The sequence below is a fragment of the Panthera tigris genome, chromosome B3 (assembly GCF_018350195.1).
Source record: "Panthera tigris isolate Pti1 chromosome B3, P.tigris_Pti1_mat1.1, whole genome shotgun sequence".
Lineage (NCBI taxonomy): Eukaryota > Metazoa > Chordata > Mammalia > Carnivora > Felidae > Panthera > Panthera tigris.
Window position 1 is genome coordinate 44,151,070 of NC_056665.1, and position 24,791 is coordinate 44,175,860.

Genomic DNA, 24,791 nt, shown 5'->3' on the forward strand with positions numbered 1-24,791 from the left:
GTTCCCTTTGTATGCAAACTCCCTTTGATGTACAGGGACTAGGGATTACCTCCTCCCTCCCTTTTCTCCTAAATTAGGTTAAAGGTTAGTACAGGAAAGACCACTGGCGCATAGACATTAGACAGCATGACTTCTTAGCTTTTCTACAAATACATACACCACTTTTGGTCATCTGATGATTTTATACCTTACCTGAACCAAAACACTCTCAGTCCAGAGGTGTTCTGGACAACCGTCTGTATGAAAACAAGAATTTTTCAAAAGTCTATATATTTTATCTCCACGATGCAATTTACCAGCATTGTACGTGAGTGAAATTGAACGTTTTTATTAAGGCGGTTGCCCCGCATCGGATACCGTCTTAAGGAGCCTGTCTGATCCGTTCATTTTCTTTTACTCTGTCTTTCTCTCTGATCTGGGTGCTGTTGCCCAATTGTGCTGTTGCTATCATTACCTACTTAGTAGCAGCAATGGGAAATAAGCCTTAAAAGTGGTAATCTGTCATATTTTTTTTTTATTCTGCTGGTCTCATAAAAAAACTACCAGTCGTTTATTTCATCTCACTTATTGTCGATCAGTCCCGCATTTTTTACCTCCTTACCGTGGTTTTCTTTGTGCTGTGGTTCCCAGCCACGGCCCGCTTCCTGCTGAATTAAACTGCAACCCAGACAAAACCAAAGAGCACGTCTCTCCCAAAGTTCACTCAGAAGGTCGCCCCTGGTGAGATGGACATTGCAGATGTGCTAGAAAGATTAGAAGCCGCTTTGATAAAACCTGCGTCTGTTCTTTGCTTCGGGTCCTCAGAGTGGAAGATCGGATGGATTGCCACTGCCTTGCATTATTTAAGAGTTTTGATGAGCAGCTCCCATCAAAATTCCCCACAGACTCCAGACCGTGTGTGTGTGTGTGTGTGTGTGTGTGTGTGTGTGTGTGCGTGTGCGTGCGTGTGTGTGTTTTAAACAGCACTTTGGAATGATTGAGATGTTCAAAAGGACATTGCCAAGTGAGCTCTCTTTGCAGGGTTCACATTCCATTAGATTGTCCTTCCTTAAGGTCTCTTGGTGGCCCTTCTGTTCTATTTGATGGCAAATTCTGTTCATTCCAGATTGTGTTAAATCCCTTTAGCAGCTTCAAACAGCTCTCCCGTGCTGCAGTTTTAGCATTTGGGTGCTGATCAAATCAGTCCCTGGACTTTTGTTATTTTTTACTCCTTTGATGGTTTTCCTCCGTTCTTCTGTTTTCGTTGGTTTCTACTTTCATCTCGACTGTCTGTTCTTCGATGGTGTTATCTATTCATTCGAGAGAGTCCAGCCATTCAGCCCTCTGAAGAAAGGGCCGTTCCCTCACTTCTCTGGCCTGGCTGCCCCAGTGGGTAGTCCATGATTTGTGCCTTTTATCCTGCAGCTGTGGAGGCCCCTCTTTGGGCAACCACTTTGGTGATAGGATAAGGATTAGTGTATCATGATTTCGTTTTTATCAACCTCTTCTGTGTCTTCTCGTTTTTAGTTGAGATGCAGTGGTTTCTGTGATGGGAGGGCAGGCATTTTTATAAATGGCTTCATTTCTGATCATTGCGAATGATAAAAGTTAGGCCGCCTCATTTCCATCTCGTGAAGTTGCCACAGATAGTATTTATTGTCATTTCCTGGGGTGTGACCGAATGGTCAGAGCGCTGAATAGAAGTGAGACCTTGAGGATTTTATCCCGGGTCTGTCAGTATCTCTACCTGAGACTTTATGTAAATCGTTTACTCCCACGGCTACCATGTTTTTGTTCTATCGAAATTCCTTGCCATAATTATTGCATGTTATTTTGCCCAGTTACATACTTCATGTTTTATTTCAAAAGCCCTAGTCCCAAATAATACACCTTTTAAAGGTAATATAACCTATTATGGTTCTCTTGAAGCTACTTCAGTGTTTCATACCAAGCAAAGGGTGGTAAGAGCAAAGTTCTATGGCATAGGGATGCCAGATGAGCCTCCCTTAAGTGTGGAAGATGGTCAGTGTTAGAACTGATCATGGGAATCAATCCTATTGATCCCCCCTTCCCCATTTGAATGGACAACATATTAGAAGGTACAAGGGAGGCTTAAATAAAGTAATGAAAAAGATAACCATGAGAGAGAGAGAGAACACTTCAAAATATATCCTTGACTTCTGAGGCCAGAGTCATGTTGGGTACCAGGCTCTAACAACCACCCTGTGTATCCCTATCCCACTGCAAGGACTAGAAATTATGAGACAGCTGCCATATGACCAGGCTTGGTTTAGGCTCTGCATCATAGGAGTTAGTTTTCTGTAGCCTGTCTAATTAATTAACAATTAATTTGCAACTTATCGGTGGCGTATTGTTGAACTATGTAAATTATCTCTTGCGGTAGGAATGAATAGATAATATAAAAACATATAAACTGAAAGGAATTCGTGATAAAAATCTTCTGAAAAAGTATAAGACAGCCTCCTGTTTTACTTTCAAAAATCCTCTTAATGGAAAACTTTCCATAGTTACCAATCTGAGTTCCTCAGAATATAAATTCTTAAAGAACTGGGAATCGGTTTTCAGTATCAAGCATGTGCCAACATTTATCAAGCACTAGACTTAAGGAGTCAGAAACCCTGGTTGAAGTCCCAGCTCTACTCTTAGCAGCGTGACCCAGGCTACGCTGGAAAACCTCCCCAAGCTTTATTTACCCCATCGGTGAGTGGGGATTATGAGCCCTGCCTGCTTGCTCTTCTTCCCGGACATTTGTTAAACGTCAGGTGGTAGCCTTTAGACTGCATTTTCATGAACAACAACAACAACAACAACAACAACCAAGTACAACTACTAATGATGATGATAAATTTAATAGCAATTCAGAGGTGACCATGATGATTTTAATACAAAAAGCATTATTCTGGAGTCTGGACGGGATGTGCAGTGAAAGCCACAATAATGCAAAAAGTATGGCCCAGAACCTTCACAGCAGCGGCTTTCCCCTTGCTCCATCTAGCCTGGAGCGGAGAGAATTCATCTCGGGACCTTCGGTTCCTGCATTGTAGAGTCTGTACAATGTGAATCTAGCCTGGCAGGTGTAGAGGCAGCAGTTTCTATGACTCCGATAAATTAACTAGTGTTCACGGATGTTTTGCAGCTGCCCTGGAAACAGGCTAGCAGTTTTGAAAAAGAATCGCTGCAGCCATGAAGGAGGTGTTGGTATCCTGTGTGTGCACGTGTAAAGCGTACTTTTAAACACCTACCACCTCACCTGCACTGAGTGAAAACAACGCCCAGTTGTGCCTCTGTTTTTCTTTCTTTTTTTTCCCCCACGCTGCACGTACTTAACAGCTAACCTTTGCTTCTCCAGAATTCTGGCAGGTTAAACATTATTGTATAAATAGCAATTGCTACTGTATAAATAGCAAGTATCTCAATATAATGATACATATTTAAACCTCAGCGTTGAACGCTCAAAATTCAAGTAAACATTTACAAAAACACTGTAGCTTAAAAAAAAAAAAGAGGGTATTTGGACAGCTTTTATTTTATTGATATTAGGCTAATATTAGAATTGAATAAAATACTAGTGTATAAAACAGTTATTCGTACTATGAAAATCTCTTTATTTTTCCGAAAGTTTGCAGAGTACTGCTTGTTATAACTGAGAGACCCTCACTGTAAGGTGTTAGTAATTAGAGTTATTATTGAATTATGCATAGCAATGCTGCACCCACAGACATTATTAGAAAATGGGATATCCCATATAACTTAATTTTCTGAACTAGATCTCTGTAAGTGCCTCAGGTACTTCCCTTTTATTTTGGTGGGGATGAGGGAGGTCTTTCAAAATAGATGATGTAAGTCCTTGTCTCCTTAGTTCACGGTTAATCCATTCTTAATGTTTCCAAATCATTATAAACATTAATTATGATGGTGTGTATAGTATGCTGTAATACAGGATGTCCTCAGAGTCTCTGAGGTGTGGCGATTTGTTTGCCCCTACGCCAAATGGCCCCACGCTGCCATACGTTTTATCGTTTTTCATCTCTTCCTTCAGTATTTATTGTTTCTCCTTGCTCCTATGAGCAGAACTCTCCACTCCTTTCGCCGTACTTTTTAATATATTTTATACACTGGAAAATCAGATATCAAGGTTTGCAGAATTGTGTCTTACGTAAGAGTAAATAGTCTCTGAGTGAATGCCCAAGAGACTTTTCAAGCAGATAGGAACTCGAGTTCTTAAAATTTTCGTGGTATCTTTGCAGATCTTTCCTTCTGTTTTGTTTTCTTCCATGTTCCATTCCGTAGCGCTTTCGAAGGAGAGATCTCTAATTATGAAAAGTAGTATAGCAGTTATTTATACTTCTTTAATAGTTCTAATTTCGTATAGCTTAGATAACTATTTGCCTTGTGGATATACTGGCATACGTTCTACTAGTCTTAATGATGATTTTTTGTGTGTAAGCAAGGGTAAAACTTTTTTAACTTCCGTTTTCAAATAGCTCACACAAGGCCTCACCCACAGTCTGTTCCCAGAAAATATCTGATGATTAACTGAGATTTAAACATAATTATCATGCACAAGCTACATACAGATGAAACTTTCTAAGAACTATACTTGTCTGTCATGTTCTGGAAAATGCTTATGTGCTTTTCACACTTTGGTTTTAAAAAAATCAAGAAAGACAAAGTTGAGCATAAATGATAAAAAAAAATTGTAAAGGAGCTGAAGATCTAATCCTTCACAGATACGAATTACAAGAACATCGAGCTTTCCTATGGGATTATTTTGTTGATGGAGGAATTTGTAACTCATAATTGGAATCCCTTTCATTCATTCATTCATTCCAACAATAGCATTTATCGAATGCCTGCTGAGCCCCACCAGGAATGCACAGGCTTATCAGACACAATCTCAGGAAACAGACATTTTGGCCAGAATTTGAAGGTTGCGGTCAGTCAGAGCCCAGCTGCCATATGTTAGAAGCATTCCCCCAGTTAAAACTGAAAGCTTTAAAGTGAAGCTTCACTTGCTCTTAAACTAGCTTTGATTCTATTAGAATGACCCCAAATATTTCATGTTGTGGGAAGAAACCTGGAGAAGCGGTGTCATAATGTTTTCCTGTTCCCTGACAAGTCAGTCATTCAGTAGCCCTGTCCAGGACCATTTAAAATAGCCTGGAAATAATCGGATGTGATGTGCCTCTGTGGAAAACACTCGCAGGATGCCTGTCGGCAAATGATGTTTTAAATGAGGTTTAATTTAGACCTGGTGGTAGGTTCCTTATAAGAATTCAGGTGTTTAAAAAAAATGTCATCTCAAGAAAAATTAACATACATCTAAGTTAAGAAACAATATTGCATATAAAATAATGATTCTTGATTCTGAGGTTTTAACCTATCTGTTCTGCTGTGTAATCAAACGCACAAACGTAACATCTCTCCCTCCCTACCATTAGCTTCCTTTGCCAGTGAATCATCATGTTTTGCATCTACTGAAGACCAATAATCTTATTCAGTGTCATTTAATCCTATCTGATCATCATAATTTTGTAAGGCAATAATATGTACACATTTTGAGTGATGTAACCACTGCATTATTTATGCAGCTTCTTTTCCACTGTGTTTTACCATTTATGTTATATCATTATCCTTAGTTGCACACAAGAGGATTGTGATACTTTTATAGAAATTATTGATTTTGGGGGTGCCTGGCTGGCTTATCCAGTGGAGTATGCGACTCTTGATCTTGGGGTTGTGAGTTTAAGCCCCACGCTGGGTGTAGAGATTACTTAAAATCTTTAAAAAAAAAAAAAAAAGAAGAAAAAGAAAAAATAATGGATGTTTATAGCCTCAAAATCTTAAGGGACATGGTAGATCTTTTTAAGAAAACATTTCAGGGGTGCCTGGGTGTCTCAGTCAGTTAAGCGTCCGACTTCAGCTCAGGTCATGATCTTGTGGTCTGAGTTCGAGCCCTGTGTTGGGCTCTGTGCTGACAGCTCAGAGCCCAGAGCCTGCTTTGAATACTGTGTCCCCTCTCTCTGTACCTACCCCACTCGCTTGCTCTCTCCTTCTCTCTCTCTCTCTCAAAAGTAAATACACATTTAAAAAATTTAAAAAAAAAAACAATTCCAGGCAGAATCATATGCTTATTAATTGCATTTAGTTCTTTGTTTAACAGGAGTGTTTGAAAGAGAAAAAATCTTGTTGTCAGAGAATACAAACTCTAATTATGTTATTGAAGAATCACTTTCAAACATCCAGAAGATATTTTTGAAATAGAATGGATAAATCATCAATTCTTGTGAATACATATTCATAGTGTAGATGATGTACATAACCTTTGATCTTGAAGAGTGGGGTTGATTGACAGAGTGAGAAAACACCTGTTTTCTAAAGTGAAAAATTCTCCAAACTGTTTAAGTTCCCTGACTGCATACCACTAAATGTGTAAAGAGTTGATACTATCCAGATGGCTAAATACATTCATTGCTCATACTGTAATCAGTATATTTTGTGTAGCTCACCTAGTTACAAACATCTAATGTGTCTCATAAACCACTCCAATTCATTGATTATTGGATATCACCAGTATACCAGATATTAGTGATTTTCACGTTTACTGTCTAACTTTTAAGGTCTTTAAAAATCCTGAAAGATGGGTATTATTTTTCTAATTTTACAGGTAAGGAAACTGAGGCTCAAGGAATATAAGTAACTTGTTACCAGTCACATAGCCACTAGATATAAGAACCGAGATGAGAAATCAAATTTTCCAACTCCAATTCCAGTGTTCTTTCCACCATACATACTGCTTTCAAAAGAAGTGTTAATTTATTCAACAACTCTTTATCCATCATCTACTATATGCCAGGCACTGTGCTAAGTCTTCGTGTTACCAGAGATACAAAGTCTTAGTGTTACCAGAGATACAAAGGTGACTAAGACAGATGTGTTCCCTGCCTCTTAGAGTCCAGAGGTTTTTTTACCAAAAAAAAAAAAAAAAAAAAAAAAAATGTTATGAAGAATCAGGTTTATGGAAAGGGAGGAACAGGATGCCAGTGGGAACTCAAAGCTCATCTGATATAGGCTAGCAGTTTGTCTCAGACCTCCTGAAGGCAGTGACATTTAAACTGAGACTGTAGGATGGCAAAAATGATAGATAAATAGATATACAGATACATACATATGTAGGTGGATAGATAGATACATAGTTAGAGTTGATTCTCATTATTGGCAGATTCTGTATTTGCAAATTCGTCTGCTCACTAAAATGTGTTTACCCCCCAAATCAATACTGGCCGCCATTTTCAGACTTGCTCAAGGGTTGAACATCCTAATACACATCCCAGCTGAGGTCTGATGAGGCAGTGCTCTGCCTTCTTGTTTCAGCTCTCATCCTGTAAATACGTGTCCTTTTGACGGTTTATTTAGTGCTATATTTTCCTAATTTTGTGCTTTTTGTTAGTGATCTTACTATTTACAATGGCCGTCAAGCATACTGCTGAAGTGTTGGCTAGTGTCCTCGACTACAAGAATGCTGTGATGTGCCTTACAAAGAAAACATGTTAGATAAGCTTTATTCACTGATGTATAAGCATTATTCAATGTTGGTGAAGCAACAGTATTTATCAAATAAGGTGTCTTTACAAACACAAAGAAAACAAGGTTATATATTGATGAGTTGGCAAAAATGTTATGAGCACAGGCTCAAGAAACCTAACTTTATATTTCCCCTAGGGACAGTGATTCAGTATTTGCTACTTCAGTGGTCCTAGTGACTTTATAGAACCTCAGTGCATTGAATAACAAGAACTGATAACAGATAAATATCTAACACCACCAAGTGCTTGTGAGGGTTTGAGGCAACTAGAACTCTCAGACATTGCTAATAGGAATGCAAGCTGGCACAGCTACTCTGGAAAACCATTGGGCATTTCTTATAGTTAAACTTCTATATTCCATACCCTCTAATGGTTCTATTTCTAGATAGCTACCCATGTAAAATAAAAACTTACGTTTGCACAAAAACCTGTACATGAAGGTTAGCAAATTTATTTGTGAATGCTAAAAAATGGAAATAACCTAAGTGTCCTTCACTTAGGGAATGAATAAACTGTGGGATGAAATATTACTGAACAATAGAAAGTAACAAATTATTGGCAAGGGTGCCTGGGTAGCTCAGCCGGTTAAGTGTTCGACTATGGCTCAGGTCATGATCTGGTGGTTTTGTGGGTTCAAGCCCCATGTTGGGCTCTGTGTACTGACTGCATAGAGCCTGCTTGGGACCTCCTCTCTCTCTCTCTCTCTCTCTCTCTCTCTCTCTCTCTCTTTGCCCCTTCTCTTTTTGCTTTTTCTCTGTCTCTCTCAAAATAAAAAAATAATTTAAAAAATTAAAAAAAATAAAGTAACAAATTATTGATATGCTCAACAACATGGGATGTATCTGAAATGCATCATGCCATGTAGAAGAAACCAGAGTCAAAAAACCACATAATATATTATTCCATTTAAGTGATATTATTTATAGGCAAAAATATAGGGATAGAAAACAGCTATGTGGTTGCAGGGTTTGGGGAAGGGGAATACTCTGGCTACAGAGGGGCACCGGAGAATTTAGGAAGAAAGGAGACGGAACTGTCCCATATATTGATATGGTTGGTGGTAATTCAATTACATACCTTTGTCAAAACTCAAAGAATTATACACTAAAAAGGGTGAGTTTCACTATATGTAAATTATACTTTACTAAGAGATGCAAAAACTGAGATTTACATGATGAATCAAAATACAGTTCTTCTAGTTTGCCACGAATAACATCAGAAAATATCATTTTGTGCAGCATAGGGAAGGTAGTCAATAAGATGGTAATAATGTTGTTGAGTGGCAGATGGTGATGACACTTATCATGGTGAGCACTGAGTAATGCAGAGAATTTTTGAATCAGAATGTTGTACACCCGAAACTAATATAGTACTATCTGTTAATTATATTTAAATATGGGGAAAAAAGGAAAGAAAATGCCATTACAACAGGGTACTCCATGGGCTTCACTATACTTCCAGTTGATAAAACTAGTGTAAAATAAATACCATGTAATTCATGTTATTCTATAAATTGAGCAGTGGAGGCTATGAACATACAAAACATGTTTTCTTTTCTCTTGTTTTGTAATGCTTACATTTAACCTGGCTCTTACTGGTTACAGGAAACAGCCTCTTACTGATTTTTTGACAAATGCTGAAATCTGCAATCTATACTATAGTTCTAATATATACATTATTCATAATAGAACAGAACTTGCATTTGATTGAATTACCCAGTTAGATGGCATTTTGACTTTAGGATTAAAGAGGGGAAAACCAGACAATAGAAAAAAATATGATAATATCACTTATCTTGCTTCTATGTGATTACTTAATGATTGGCAACTGTCACACATGGACGGTTTAACTGCTCACATCCTTGGAAGCAGGGAGACGTACCACCTGACCTTGAGTGTCTTCCAGTTCTAGTATTTCTTTTTATTCTTGCTTGTTCATAACGGCTTTGCCACATTCCCTCTGTTATATTTCAGGGAGCAAAGATGTAAATCAAGTCACCATTACATTTTAGTTTATGAAAGTGACTTTCACCATAAGATATGTACCTTGCCTTTGGAATAGTGGGCAAGTTGGGGTTTCTGTGGCTATTATTATCCTTAGGCCTTTACAATAAATTCAATAATACATATCAGTAGTTTCTCAATAATGTGTTCCATCACTCACACAAACAAGTCACTCTCTCTTACTTGTATTATTACATTTTCAAAATTAATTTTATCTATATTTTAATTAAGACATGTTGTCAAAACATCTAAAGGCCATACATGGACTATGTCTCTGTATAAATAACAAAGTCGTGCATGACTATAGTCCATAAATATGGACAACAATTTATTCAAAGTGAGTTGAAAATTAAGTGATTGTGCTAAAAATTTTACACTATCAAAGCCATTTGTTAGGTGATCAAATAGGTGAAGGAAATGCTATACTAGGTGATATGTTGCAAAAACTATGAAAAGAGCATCAATTATAGTCTTTGGAAAAGCAAAATCCGTAAATATCCCTATCTTGTGCTTTTTATGTAGAACAGCATGAACTACAAATTTTTTTTTACATTTTTAACAGATTTGTTCTTTTGTTTGAAGTCTTTTTAGGAGTGCAGTCTTGGCCTTTGTAGCTTTTAGTTTCCTTGCGGCCCTATTGAACATTCCATTACCAATATTTAGAGTTGTTTAATCATCCTAAAATAAGAAAGAATTCCCCTTAAGAGTTAACTTTGTAGCAAGTGTTTCTTAAATGTACAAATGGCAACATTGTTTTCAAACAGGATAATTACAACTGTGTACAATATGCTTCTTCATTAGTAAGTAATTAAATAATTTACTAAATTGTGCAATAATTCATAATGACACATGCTAGTCTACTCGATTATAGAAGCTAGTGATAAAAGAATTTCTTGCACACATGCCTAAAATTTATTAGAATAGTAATTCTTGATTCCTGAAAAAGTCAGCTTGCCATTTTCAAAATACTGAGTAATGCTCGATTTAAGGCAAAAATTTTTTTTTAATTTTGAGAGTCCGTAGCATGATGGTTAAGAGTACAGACCTTAGAAGCAGTTTACAAAGGTTGTTCTTATGGTCCCACCATGTTTTAGCCTTCTCTTCCTGGCAAGTTACTTAATGTCTCTGTGCCCCAGTTTCTTTGTCGGTAAAAAGAGAGCTCAGGCTGAATTAAATGTTAAAAAGAGCATAACATAAGTGCCTGCCACAGAGTAAGTCCCAAGGAATTGCTCACCAATGGGAGAGGGAAAAGAGGCAATAGCAACAGTGTTGCATAATTATTGGAAAGCCCTTTTGATTTTGGAAAGTTATCTTTGGGGATATAAGGTTTAACCGGATACTCAAAATCTAATGTGAATTTTGGAGTCTTCTGAATAGAACGCCTAACTTCATCTACCTCCCTCCATCTTACAAAATGAAAAAGAAGAGTGCTAATTTTTTTTAATGTGAATCTCACATAGTTAGAAGAATTTAATATTTTTTTTCATTAAAACACAAGAACATACCCAACCTATTATTGTTTCAGTACTCGAAGCATACTTCCTCAGTGCAGGACTGGACAGAAATAGTAGCTGTACTTCTGAGAGCAGAGAAGACTTCTGATCAAATGCCGTCAGCCAAACGAATCCCATCCTATAAGCTGCAGCTTAAATGTGATCATCAGAACCACTATTGACATGTGGCACAACTGTCTGAAATGTCAATAGTTATAAAATGAGTATTTCATAATGCAGAATAATTGATTACTCTGCTTGACTGAACAGAAACATATTTTCTCTGCGAAAGCAAAATAATGCCAGCATTTGCTCCTGGAACGCTCCTAGCTGCGAGACTCGGATTTCCCAATGAAGCCCACCTACTCTGCCGCCCTTGATCATGCATGACAAAAATAGAGAGAACCATCTGTAACTGCTTATCTTTTCTCCATTATTTGAAAATATATTTTTAAGAGACTTCTTAAAAAATAAAATATGGCCTATATACAAAGCCTCTATATTAATAGAACTGTCGCAGATAATTTTCAGAACTTAAATGGATGAGATACAGAATCAAATAACATTCAATTTATCTTGTTCATCCTAAAATGCCCCGCATAGCTTTTCACTCTGATGAAATAACACCCATTTCCAGTTTTATTCTCCCTCTGTGTGCTGTGATGTGGAACTCTTTTGCTCTATGTGTTTTATTAAGTGTAATTTAACTTTATGACTATCAAACCAGCTATTAATCCTTACAATAAGCCTATGAAATGGGTGAGCTGCAAAGAGATTTATTTTCTAAAGCACAATTCTCTTCTTCTGCCCTCAATTATTTTTTTCAAAACTCATCCTCTGAATGTATATAGTTTGCAAAGGTCTCTGCTAGGCACTGTGAGGAAAAGCAGAAGAAATAGTAACAACCTACATTTTGAGCTTTTTCTCTGCCTGCTTCTCGTCCATATGTACTTTATGTTGCTATGAGCCTTCACTACGAGTTTCTTAAGAAATGCGTTTTCTGCCTCTGTACTTTCATCTGTGTCCTGCCCTCCTGTTAAGATGTCCTTTATTCCTTTCTCTATTCATTAGATTCTATTTGTCTTTCAAGGTAGAGTTCAAGTGTCACGTCCACCATGAAGTCCTTCTCATAAAATTTAACTTTAAAAAAAAATTTTAAGTTTATTTATTTTGAGAGAGGGAGAAAGTGGGCAGGGGAGAGGCAGAGAGAGAGGAAGCGAGAGAACATCTCAGGCAGGCTTCGTGCTATTGGCAGTGATCCTGATGAGGGGCTCAAACCCTCAAGCCATGAGATCATGACCTGAGCTGAAAGCAAGAGTCGGATGCTTAACTGACTGAACCACATGGGTGCCCTGTCATAAAACTTAAGATTAATCCTACGCAAAGTAGCCCCTCTTACTTGTGGTTTACATAGCACCTTATTCTGCCCTACATTCTAAGTACTGCATGCATTTATCTGCTAGATGGCAAGCTCCTTGAGGGAAGACCTGACGTTTTAATCTTTTTGCTTCCCTCTCCATGTCCTGACACACATTTTTAAAATTGTAATGCACAGAGGTTTACATTGTTCATCAGATGGGAGCTTCCACTCTGATGGCTAAGACGTAAGAAAGCGAGACCATAAGGCTCCTGAGACCAAGGAGTAATTTAATTTGTATTCATCTTTGTATTCTTAATATATAGCAGGCACTTAATAAATGCTTGTTCTGTACACCTACACAGACACAGACACACACACACACACACACACACACACACACACACACACGTTTTCAGAATTGTAAAGAGCTTAGCAAAAGTGCATTCTAATGGCCATTTTAACACATCTTTATTAAGGTCAATAATTTATGCCATTCACAGGCTCTGTGTGTACAACAATGTAGGGACTGGTGGTGGTGGTGGTGAGGGTATTCCCACTCGTAAGCCCTGCTACGTGGTAGTCACTCTGTCCTTTCTTCAAATTGTTTAATCCTCCCAGTGGCCCTACCAGCCTTATTTCACATATGAGGAAACAAAAGTTTGCTCAAATCACTCAGCTAGTGAGTGGGATAAAGGTTGGTTTGGGGCCCAGGTTTGTCTAATGCTGGAGTTCATTCTACCATACCATGGAGTTCAGTGACACAAAGAAGCCTCCTTGGAGAGGGAAGTTGATGTGGTGCAGCAGGGAGAAAGGGATGGTGTTCCTGAGAAGTGGATAGGACGTGATCCTGAAAGTCATTCTGGAATGTTTGAGTTGTAGGAGCCCTTCAAGGTCTGTTCCCATTCCTTCATTCTACAGGTTAGAGGCCTGAGGTCCTGGCAGGTGACATGACGTGCCCAAGGTGGCATTGACAGCTAGTTGAGTGTGAAACTTGAACCCAGGCTCCAGGTTTTGAGTTTGCTTCCCTTTTTCATATTCCTTTAACTAAAAAATCATTTCATGGCCTGTTCCCCTTCCAGCTGCAGGAGTGGGGTGAGAACACCCCCTGGGAACACAAGGCAAGAAGGTCTCTCTGGCCTCTGATGCACACCTCCTTCCTTGCTCCCTTGGCAGGTGTGAGTGTGTGTGTATAGTGAGCCACCTGCTACCTGCCTTTTCTGGGGAGGTTACTCATGTCTGTATGCCTGTGAACTTCACCCTTTCCCTCATTGTGATGGTTACAAAACACCTGCCGGTTCTTGAATTTCCCAATAGATGTATGAGATATGGGGTTCCAGAAATCTCAGAATCCCTTCACCATTGTCTCAATCCAGCCAAATCTTTCACCTCCAACATCCCATTACGCTAATAGCCACACTAATGATTCGCAGCTGTCTGTCAACTGTGAGGTTCAAAGTGCTGTGCAAACATCTTTTCAATGGGCAACCAGACACTGCCTTGCTTTAGGGTTGCTCAGATGACTTGGGGAGTGGACTTCTCTACAGTTTTCCGAGCCAAAGTCAAATGAGGAGTGAGCTTGTTCTTGTCTGAGTCTCCAGGACACCAGGCACATAATACATATTCAGTAAATGTGCTTGATAATGTGACATATGTATGTGTGTGTGTGTAAAACTGACGATATCTCTTGCCACCAAAATCCAGTTTATTTCACCATATTTCATGGACTATATAGATATATATATACATGCATGTATGTTTACATCTACAACTATATTTGTTACAGATGTAACTACATTGTTTTAAAGTCATGAATGGCAAGCAATCTATATTAATCTGTTCATCCCCTCCCCTTACACTCATAAATAGGTGGGAGGGCCTCTCTGATACCCTTGGTTTCCAGGTCTCACCAATATCATTCCATTTGTAAACGTTCCTTTATGAGACACTGACTCTTTCCAGACTCAAAATTAAGCACATTTGTGATATGTTATAGGTAAGTCTGTGCCTCCTCTGTAGCTTTCCAAGTAGTCTGTGTATAGAATTCTCTGGGTCGGAATCCATTTGGTCTGCAGGAGACCTATGGCTCTATGTCGGTCAGAATGGCCCAAGTCCTACAGATCACAGTCTAGTGGTGGCTAAGAATTCAGTTGAATCAAGCTGCCTAGGACCACATTAACCTTTCACTGATCCCTTTCTTGTTCAGCTAGAAAGAAATTAATTGAATTAGCAAGCTGCCACACACCACAGAGGGAGAATCAGGCCTGGGTGAGACACAGAGCCAAAACGCTCTCTCACATGCAGCAGCAAACTTTGAAATCATCTTGGTACTAGGAGCTGCTTGCCCAGTCATGATAAATCTGTTGATCCATTGGTTTGCCACCCTCCGCAGTAGCAGCTCTGTGTGCGGTTCAGATTGGTCTACCAAACCCTATTTGATGGGAAACCAAATGTACCCTCATAAAGTATCATTTCTTTATTTAATCTCTGAAAGCGGGAAGATTGGCACCAACTTACTGATCACACTCCTCTCTAGATACCCTGAAAAAATAGAGCAGGCTTTCCTCTTAGGCATTTGGGAACAAGCTGGCATCAGAGGTGTCTCTCCACTTTCTTGCTAAGTGACAGATCAAATGTGAAAACCAATATATAGGGACACAATATGGGGCGGTGACCATCTCTAGAGGACTCTGAGTTGAATTACATGATAAATATGTGGTGTGCCTTCCTTTTCCAAGATTAGCCAACGGGAACATCTGAATCAAAAAGTAATGTATAACTTAATTCTGTTCATGGTGAAGAACTCCCATCCTGTTTAATTATCTTCATGTAAGCAATATTCCTTTTCTATTTTCTTTTCAGAACATTTGGTAAAAAATTTTTAAACATAAAAAAAAATAAAACTTTAAATGGAAAGACTATATTGCTTAACACTGTTTCCCCCATAGTATTCTAAGCATTTGTTTACTATAATCCAAATACCTATTTCTACATGTTAATATATAGATGGTAAAACTTGAACTGAAATGTGCATCGTTTATGGCTCAAATTTGGTAGTATTGAAGGGGAACATGGATCCTTTCATTCCTGACTGATTTGGTTGAGGATTTAGAATTACATAGAAAAATTATATTTCAAGAGTTTTGTGTGTGTGTGTTTTTAATAGCCTCTCATTTTTACTTTCAAAGTTTCATGAGAGCTTTGTGTTAATATAAAGAACAATATTATACCCTGGGTTAACAGCTGAAGACATTTAATAGAGGCATTTATTACAAATAGCATCTAGCCACACAGGAAGGTTAAGACTTAATATCTGAAATTCTGTTGCTCATTAGTTGTAGGATGAGAATGAAATACATTTCCAAAGGCTAAGGTCAGTATTACATTATCCTGGAAATGTCTTTGTTGAATATATGTGTAAATATTTCAAATAAGTATTATGAGATTATATTTCTATTGGGGACATATCCATAGAAAATTGCAGGAGCACACGTCAGGTTACATGTCATTCCCGATTACCGATTTCATTTGAAATGGTCTGGAAATAAATACCGATTACTAGTAATGTAAGACTATTTACCTTGGAGTCAGATGTCTGACAGGCAGGCTAGAGCTAATGGATTTGGTTATTTTCAAAGCATTGTTTTCTGGAGCAGGATACTGTTTTTTAAAGGAACACTGCAAATTTTCCAAGTTGTATTTCTGTATTCATTTGCAATGAGTATGAAGAGCATACCCATGAACATGCAGTCCCTGATGACTTTCCATCCTTCAACAGTACAAAGGAAAGAAAATTGTACTGGGGACCTACCTACTGGATAGCTTGGCTTTACTCTTCCCTGTTAGAGTTGTTAGGCCGAGGGAAATCAAGAACCAAATACGAAGGATGGCGTCAATGTAACCGAGGGGCGTTGCCTCACTAGGAGATGCACTTGCATCATGGGAATGTGGTGTGATTTAATTTCACAATTGTAAACATCACAGTGGATATGGTTGATTCATTTGAAATTCTGGTCCACTTCGCTATGGCTGGAAAGCTGAATTAACATGGGTAGGTCTTGGCTTCACACTTTCATAATTTCTGATTTTTGTGGTTTTATTTGAAAAAAAAATCTAAAGGAAAAACTGCTAGGATGGTGTTAGCTGAAATCAAACTTTTATAAAGCTATGGTTTGATTTAAGGTGTGATGAATTTTACTGACCTTCTAAATCAGGACTGTGTAAATTTTGCCTGGAAAAGGAGGGTTGGGAGGGTGGGGAGTACATGAATCCTAAGTTTTCTAGAGGGCTGATTGTCTGCATGTGTTTTAAGTTATAGCCCAACTCAGGGGCAAGGACAACTCAGTTATATGGGAAAAGAATGCTAGCTAGGACTCTCCTTATTTAATCACCATGAAGGCATCCACTAAAAACTATCTGATCTTTTAAGTTGGAAATGGAAATACAGACCATCGGGAAAGAAAGCAGAATTGAAGTTGTGTGAAGCGGGGTGCCTGGGTGGCTCAGTCGGTTAAGTGTCTGACTTCAGCTCAGGTCACGATCTCGTGGTCCGTGAGTTCGAGCCCCGCGTCGGCTCTGGGCTGACGGCTCAGAGCCTGGAGCCTGCTGATTCTGTGTCTCCCTCTCTCTGCCCCTCCCCCGTTCATGCTCTGTCTCTCTCTGTCTCAAAAATAAATAAACGCTAAAAAAAATTAAAAAAATGAAGTTGTGTGAAGGAACAGTAGCAGGTATGCAGACTGGGCTTTTGAATTGTTCTTTGTATTATGCTCAATGTTATGGACACAGTTGGCAAATTTTTAAATAATGCCAACTCTGGGTACGAAGCATCTGAAATTCATCCTAAGAAGATTCATCTGACAATACTGTCAAGAGTTAAGTTTCCATATGGCCAGTAAAAAGGATTAAGCTTCAAAGTTCAGAGGGAATTCACTCTTAGTTGCAAGTTAAAATTCACCGAGTTGACCTTTAGAGGTATTTTTGTTTTCCTGCCCAGAGTGCCACAATGTCTCATTTCTAGGATGTGACCACTAGAGCCTTTTCCACCTGTAAATGGGTTCTCTGGAGAGAATGCTGGATATGGAAGAGCCTGGGAATTCAGTGGCTCAAATCGGCTGGCGATTGGATTATCATTTAGGTGATTCACATAAGAGTTTTCTGCTCTCCTTCCAGGTAACATTGTTCCTGGGGAATGGGGGAGGTGTAAACAAGGACCTTTGGTGTTGGTGTGATGGGAGATTACCAACCTCTTGGTGGGCGGGGTTCCCCCCCCCCCCCCCCCCCCCCCGCTCTGGCCGAGCCTCTCCGGAAAGACTTAGGAGGCACTTACTCCACTCCCGGGAAAGGTCCGGGTGACAGCGTTCTGCACGGCCCCGTCTGGGGGACCTACCTTCTGAACAGAGCTGGGGCGCTCTGGGAAATGAGGGTGACTACAGCCTCTCCCCTTCAGGCCAAACCCCGCTTTTTCTCCGGCCAACTGGAGCATTTAACGCCCCGCGGGCTCGGGCGAGGAAGCAGAGTGGCGTGGGGTTGCGTGCCCCTTGCCCCACGGGGTGGGGACAGAGAGTGGTCAGGCGCGCGTTCCGCGGGGCGCTGCGTGCAGAGAGCACCCGGGGGACCACAGGTGTTCGGAGAGGCAAAGAGGAGGCTGGGGGCCTGGGCTCGGGCCGGGGGCGCGGCAGGGCAGCGCGGGCCCAGGGTGTGCCAGCCGAGCCGCCGCCGCTCACCTGCCCGCGGGGGCGGGGCGGGGCGCGGCGCTGGGGCGCGCCTGCCTCCAGCCTCCCGCCTCCCGCCCGGGGAGGAAGCGGAGGGGCGCGGTGTAAACAGAGCGGCGGCCGTGATGTCAGCCGGTCACATGGAGCCTCTTATGGCTCGGGATGGCTCTCGGCGGGCGGGCAGCTGCGGCAGCTGCTGCTGTGGCTCGGGCGGCGGCGGCGCGGCGGCGGCAGAGGGGGCTCCGGGGTCGGACCATCGGCTCTCCCTGCGCTCTCCGCACCGCGGCTTAAATGATGTATTTTGTGATCGCAGCGATGAAAGGTGAGCCGGGAGTCCCGCCGGGGCCGGGTGGGCTGGCTGCTCCGGGGGGCGGGGAGGAGGGCGCGCAGGGGGAGGGGTGGGCGCGCCTGCCCCAGCGCACGTACTGCCCCGGGCTGGGCGCCGGAGCCCCGCCAGGGCCTTCTGGGCCACAGCAGCGGCGCCACCTGAGCCCGGCCGCGGGATCAGCCTGCCTCCTGTAGGGGGCAAAGGCGCACGGGCTGGACCCCCCTCTTCCGCCCCCTCTGACTCCTGTCAGCCGCCCAGGTCCGCCTGGCACCCGGCGGGGCTCTCGGAAGAAAGTTTGCTGGGAGTCGCGGCGCTTCTGGAAGGGAGGGTAGGATCTGGGGAGCTCGGAGGAAGCCGGGGACGCCCGCGGTCGGTCCCCAGGGCCCGCACCCCAGACAGCTCCGGCCTACGTAGGGAAGGCGCTGCGGCCGGGCCGGGCCGTGCGCGCGCGCGGGGACGCGATGTCATCCCTGGGGACTGGTCAGCGCCCCAGGCCTTGCGCCCTCCCCCCGTGGCGGCCCGAAGGCCCCGAGCGGCCGCGGGCCGGGAAAGTGCGGCCGTTTTCACTCTGCGTCCCGGCGCGGCTACTTACGAAAGCGCCCGGGCCCGAGCGAGACGGGCTTCTCGAGCGTGCCAAGACTCTCCCGGCTGCCGCCCGCAGCCGCAGCGCACCCCCACTGGATATTTTGCGTTGTGGAATGGACGTGGGGAGGCAGCCCTGCCCACAGGAGTCGCGGGCAGCGGTGGAAGTTAGACCGCGGTGAGGGCCGACCCGCGCGTGTTGGTCGCGGTCAAATCTCCCCGTCCGGCCTTCCGCCCAGATTAGGATTCCTTAGCAGGCTGGTGGGGGATGGCAGGGGGGACTAGTTGAAGAGAGGATCGATTCGAGGTGTTCCGAGGTGAGGAGGAGAGAAACCGAGGCAAGTTAGGGAAGTTTCTAATGAGAAAGCCAAAGTTTGGAGGTGTGCAGGAAGTCGCCTGTGTGGCCCGGAGGAACCGAGCCACGCTGTTAGGACTCTTGCAAACAGCCCTGGAGAAACTCAGCCAGCAGCACGCTGCCCGCTTGTGCGCCAGCAGGTTCCTCCGGGAGATAATCTGCCCGAGCGGCTTCGCGGACCCGGCCGCTGGGAGTGGGGATTTAGAACCCCATCTGCTTGCGGCGCACAGGGAGCCCCTAATGCGCCGCGTTTTTGCAGACCCGGACCGTCCTGAGGGTTCTGCCCAGCCGTGCGGGCGCCCGGAGCTCCTTAAACGTTCAGTAGGTTGAGGTTTTGTTGCAGTCCAGGATGAAGGACACTAGTTCGGTGTCTGTGCTGCGTTTACTTTCGGATCACCGAGCTTTGCCTTTCTCCACTAGAGATTGGGTGGCATCTCTTTCATTAATTATTAACAGGCCGAAACGTGCTGGACACTAAGATGAGTTGCTTGAGATGAAATCTTTCTATACGACGTACCCACAGCAAATTTTCTGTCTTTCCCTTGTGGCTTTCGGAAAACGGGATTTAATCATTTTTGGAATATGCAACGGATAAACGAGGGAAAATCTCCTTGTGTTACACGTTCTTAAGCATCTTAAAATCATCTTGTAAAGAAAAAACGTCAAGTTTTTCTCTATGCCCCTCCCCTCCCCCTCAAAAAAACTTATACTATTTCCTTAGTTTTATTAATCCTCTAAGAATAAAACGACCCAAATAGCCTTTGTAGTTAAGATATTTTCTTCCTTTTTTTTTTTTTTTTCTTTAAGCTATAAAATAGATTTTGTTGCTTGGAAGATGTCAATGCCAGTCTTTATCCATTTTATGTAGTATAATTTGTGTTGATTGAGGGAAGGGTGAAAAGCTAAGACTGTTTCCCCTAATGAACAGTAACTACCAAACAATTAGTAAGGAAAGTATGTTTTAATATTTTAATTTAATGTGATGCTTTCGGTACATACAATGTTGCTTTTGTAGCTCTGGTACAAAGTCGAGTACTATCCCTTGCTAATATAATCATGAGAATCACACAGCCATCATCCCCCAAAAGCTCTAGCCCACACATTTGTCTTGGAGTGACCTCTGGCTGCCATTAGATAATAGATTCATAGTAATGTGCTTTGAGAAAAGTAGCTCAGTAGTGGCGATGCAGTTTTCCTATAAGCGTGAGAGAGAGAGAGAAATAGAATGCATCTGGACAATTAGAATATTTCATTTCCAATATCATAACATCCTGTGTTTTAATGGGATTATCTTGCTTTGGTGCAAATTTAAACTGAAGAAGTAGTTTGTGGGAAAATGAGGAATGCTGTAAATGTTTCCATATCAGATTTAAGGGGAAAAAAACTGGCCCCGAATCATATTAAATACTTCCCTACTGCCTCTCATTTTTAATAGTTAAATTGGTTCCATATGTAAGAGAGTTTGTATAATTAGATTTTTCATGCAAAACAGAAATACTCTTTACAATATAGCTTTTTGGTACGTGTATGCATGTGGACGAGGGGAGGAGAAAACAAGCGACCATAAAAGAAAAACATTCTCTTTGTTGGCTGATTGCTTGTGTTTTTTAAACATCATTAAGTCAGGCCCTTTGAACTCACCAAGGAAGAAAATCCTTGCCTCTGTGTTAGTTGTCAAGTAAGTTTAAGCTTAAAGTGGTTTCATGCTTAGAAGTAATACATCTTCATTTGAGCCATTCTCGTCTCATCCTTCGGTTTTGTTTTTGTTTAATTAACAACCAAATTCCAGTACCCTTTGGATTGCTTCTCGGGCAAACAGAGAGAGCCAGCGATAACATTTGTAATCAGGGGAGCACTAGTTCTGCTCATCAGAAAAGCGCATTGGCCAAATGTCCGGCGGCAGCCGAGCGCTGAAAGGAAATGCAAGGACTTCATCAGTTTCCGTAGATTATATACCCCTTAGCTTCTTGAGGGCTCAGCCTGTGCTCATGTAAATGGAGTTAGAGTGAAGGGAGAGGCTTAAAGGGAATTTCTGTCCCATAATAGATTCTTCCCCCAGCACAATTCATGTGCAAAATGCAAACTTCACCTTACTGCTTTGAAAATACTTTAGGTGTTGGTGATGAGTAGTATTTCCAACTCCAATAAATTTGATTTCATAGTTTTGAAGAATGTGGCCTTTCTTTTTACCAAATGAAATGTGAATTTTATCCCTGGTCTTATTGCAAGCGCCCTATCAATGATACCTTTAGCAGGGATTTTTGTCCCATTTTTTGTGACCTTTGATGGGTAGGATTGGGAGAAGGGTGATCTTGAAAAGAGGCTAGATCTTGAAAAGAGAAAATGTAAATGGCCGCTCCACAGAGCAGAGTTGATCGGGCAAAGAGGGGTCAGTTCTTTTAAAGACAAAGAGGATTTCTGAATCCATTTGTTCATGGGGGTTGGGGGCAAAGCTCAGACCCTCTATGAAGTAGAGAATATTTTTAAAGCGCCATTTTCTTGAGCAGCCTCTTAATTTTATATCAGTCACTTCACTTGAAATGCAGAGTAACATCATACTCAAGTAAACCACTTTGCTCTCAATTTGAGTACCATGTAATTTATTTAAAGCTGCCCAGTTACAAAATAATTTCTAAATGGAAATAATCTGATAGATACATAGATAAATGAATATGGTTTCAATCTTAGAGAGTATTTTATAACTAGTAGATAAATTAGTAAATATATACTAATAGTTCTCGCTAGACTCCTTTTTCTCTCACCTTTCCCTTCCAGTCAAGTGAATCACAATGAAATGGATGAGATCAGCAAGTAGATAATTGCAAAGCACCTGCACTAGCACCCAGCCGCTTTGTAATTTGCTCAGAGGCATTGAAGGAAATAATATTTACAAATGGCCATTTACTGGGAGAAAAAGTTACTAGATAGATGGGTAGATAGATCTGCAGAGGTGGAGTTGGAGTTCAGTTTTCTTAAAATTCTCTTAAATTATTTTAGTCATCAATAAAACCCATTGTATGGAACAAATCTAAGAATACTTTGTCATAGAAATGTTTTGATGCATTCTAAATATTCACAGTCCTTATTAGTAAGAACTCAAGGTTGCTTTAATCTACATAGTTCATATTTAGTAAGTTTTAGAACCATAGAATCGCAGAATCAGCAGCATAAAATCATGCTTTATGTTTCTCTGCTTAAAAAAAAATAACTTGGAAAGATCCACCAGTGACAACACAGATATGAATTAACATTTAATATTATCTCCAAGACTATATATTGACTCTCTGAGGAATGATTTTCAAGTTTCCTCTCCCTACTTATAGATCCTCCACTGAGAATACCTCCCTTCCACCCCAACCTTTGAGTCATGGACTTAGAGATTCTTGGAGCTTTCTGTATTTGTTGGTATTGTGTGTGACGTGATGCATGCTTTTTCAGTTAAATTGTCAGAGTGTTGTGTCCAAAGAGGTCCAAATAGATAGCAGCATATGATTAGCCCATGCGCAAAATGCAGGAAGGCAGTTGTAAACTTTTGTATCTGGATTTTCTTTTCAAAGTGACATTTGTTGGGGTGCCTGGCTGGCTTAGTCGGTAGAGCATGAGACTCTTGATTTTAGGGTTGTGAGTTCAAGCCCCATGTTGGGTGTGGAGCCTATTTAAAAAATAAAAACAAAAAAATAATAAAAATAAAGTGACATTTGTCAGCCCTCATCATATTATAAGGCGGTAATGTGATAATTTAAAAATCTTTGCTCCCATTAGTATAAAAAGTCATGTTACAACCTATTCCATACGTTTGCCGGTGATTTCGTTTTTTGACTTTCATTGCCTCTGAAGTTTACTAGGCATTTCATAAATAAATAGATGGATGATGTTAACCTGTATTTGTTTTGTGCCTTATGTTTTACAAACATTCTTCTGTCACTTAATCTTCCATGGAAAGTCACTGATACTCATGATGTTTGGTTGAAAAAATGAAGCTCATAGAGGTTATGTGCTGTGGCCAAGCACTTCCGGCGGATAAATGGTAAAGCAAGGGCTAGAGCCCTAATTTCTACTATTTTCATGCTGCCTCCCCTGGAGGAAGCTGTAAAAATGTCCTGGATATAACTTTGTCTCTAGTTAGTGAAAATTATAACTCTGGCATTTATAAGAGGAAAAAAATAGATTCAATTATGTAATGCTTTGCTGAGCCTAATATCTTTAAATTACTATTTAATAAAATCAATTTGGTACAAATGGGGTTATTCTTATTTGCTCATCATTAGCTCTCTTCATCCATGATTTTCATTAAGTCTACTTGTTGTAAGAGGATCTGGGTGAAATGTAAGCATTACCTTTGTAAAGAATACAGAATACTATGAAACGCAGCTAACCTATCTCCATTATGAGAGAATCGAGCTAGAGATTTACCTATATGTGTTCCACTTATCTTTAGGCAAAGGGAGCATTTACAAATACATCTTCTAATTTTAATATGCCTTTATGTAGGAAGCTGATGAATCCTTGGGCTGGTGAGTGTTGTCCTGGTTGTTTCCATAACAGCTAAAGGGCATGATTGTGGACCTAACTCTTGAGAAATCTGTTGTCTTTTAGGAAATCACAGGAGAGTAAAAGTTTCCAAGTGGATAGATCTGCAAAAGCTCATTTCTTACTTGATGGGTGTTTACTTTTCTGGTGACTGGGCTGAGATGTGTTTGTCTGAAAGCAAATAAACATTATTTCATAGAGTCTTGAGGGGAGAAGAAACTTTAAAAGTCATTCAGTTACAGGTCCTATTGGCATTTGGTTCTTCTCCACAGCATTCCTGCTAAATGGTTGTCTGGTTATGCCCGAACACCTCTTATGACAGGAAACTCCCAATTGTTAGAGGTAGCTTATTCCATCTTGAATTAGAAAATTCTTCCTGTATCAAGCATAAATCTCTCCTTTGTATTTTTAATCCCTTGATTATGACCCTTTCTTTTGGGACTGTGGAGAGCACATTTAACCCGTCTTTCAGGTGAAAGATTGTCAGCTATTTGAAGACTAGAAGTGTGAAACACACACATATACACAGCTCTAACCCTTAATCTTTGCTGTCCCCTGCTCCAGTCATTCACAGTAGGTCTTCCTACAATCTTAATCAATTTCTTCCTCAAGCATACTTAAATTTGTCTAAAACCTCTTGACATTTTGCTACCAAAAGTGGAACCCGAGTACTAGTTGTGTTATGACTGACTCAGCACTTAACCACATAGTAAAGACTAAAGACTTGTTAATTTTGTTTTAAAATTTTTGAAGATACACAGGCTAGGCTGTAACTTTAGGCCATCGCATGACCGGTCCCTGTGATATTGTTGTAATGTGTGAAAGTAGATTTTTGACCTGTTCAGA

The 24,791-nt window shown here is 40.9% G+C and overlaps 1 protein-coding gene across 3 annotated transcripts in view; it reads left to right on the forward strand.

The window, feature by feature from the left end:
- Nucleotides 1-24,791, forward strand: part of RORA (RAR related orphan receptor A) — a 712,209-nt gene that overhangs the window by 595,772 nt on the left and 91,646 nt on the right. Inside the window, exon 1 of one of the 3 annotated variants that reach the window (XM_042988730.1) lies at nucleotides 18,353-18,472. The exons of the other annotated variants lie outside the window; for them this stretch is intronic. Coding sequence (XP_042844664.1) covers nucleotides 18,442-18,472 — 31 coding nt within the window. The 5' untranslated portion in view covers nucleotides 18,353-18,441. Of the gene's footprint in view, nucleotides 1-18,352; nucleotides 18,473-24,791 lie in introns of those variants that run through there. 3 annotated transcript variants of the gene reach the window in all.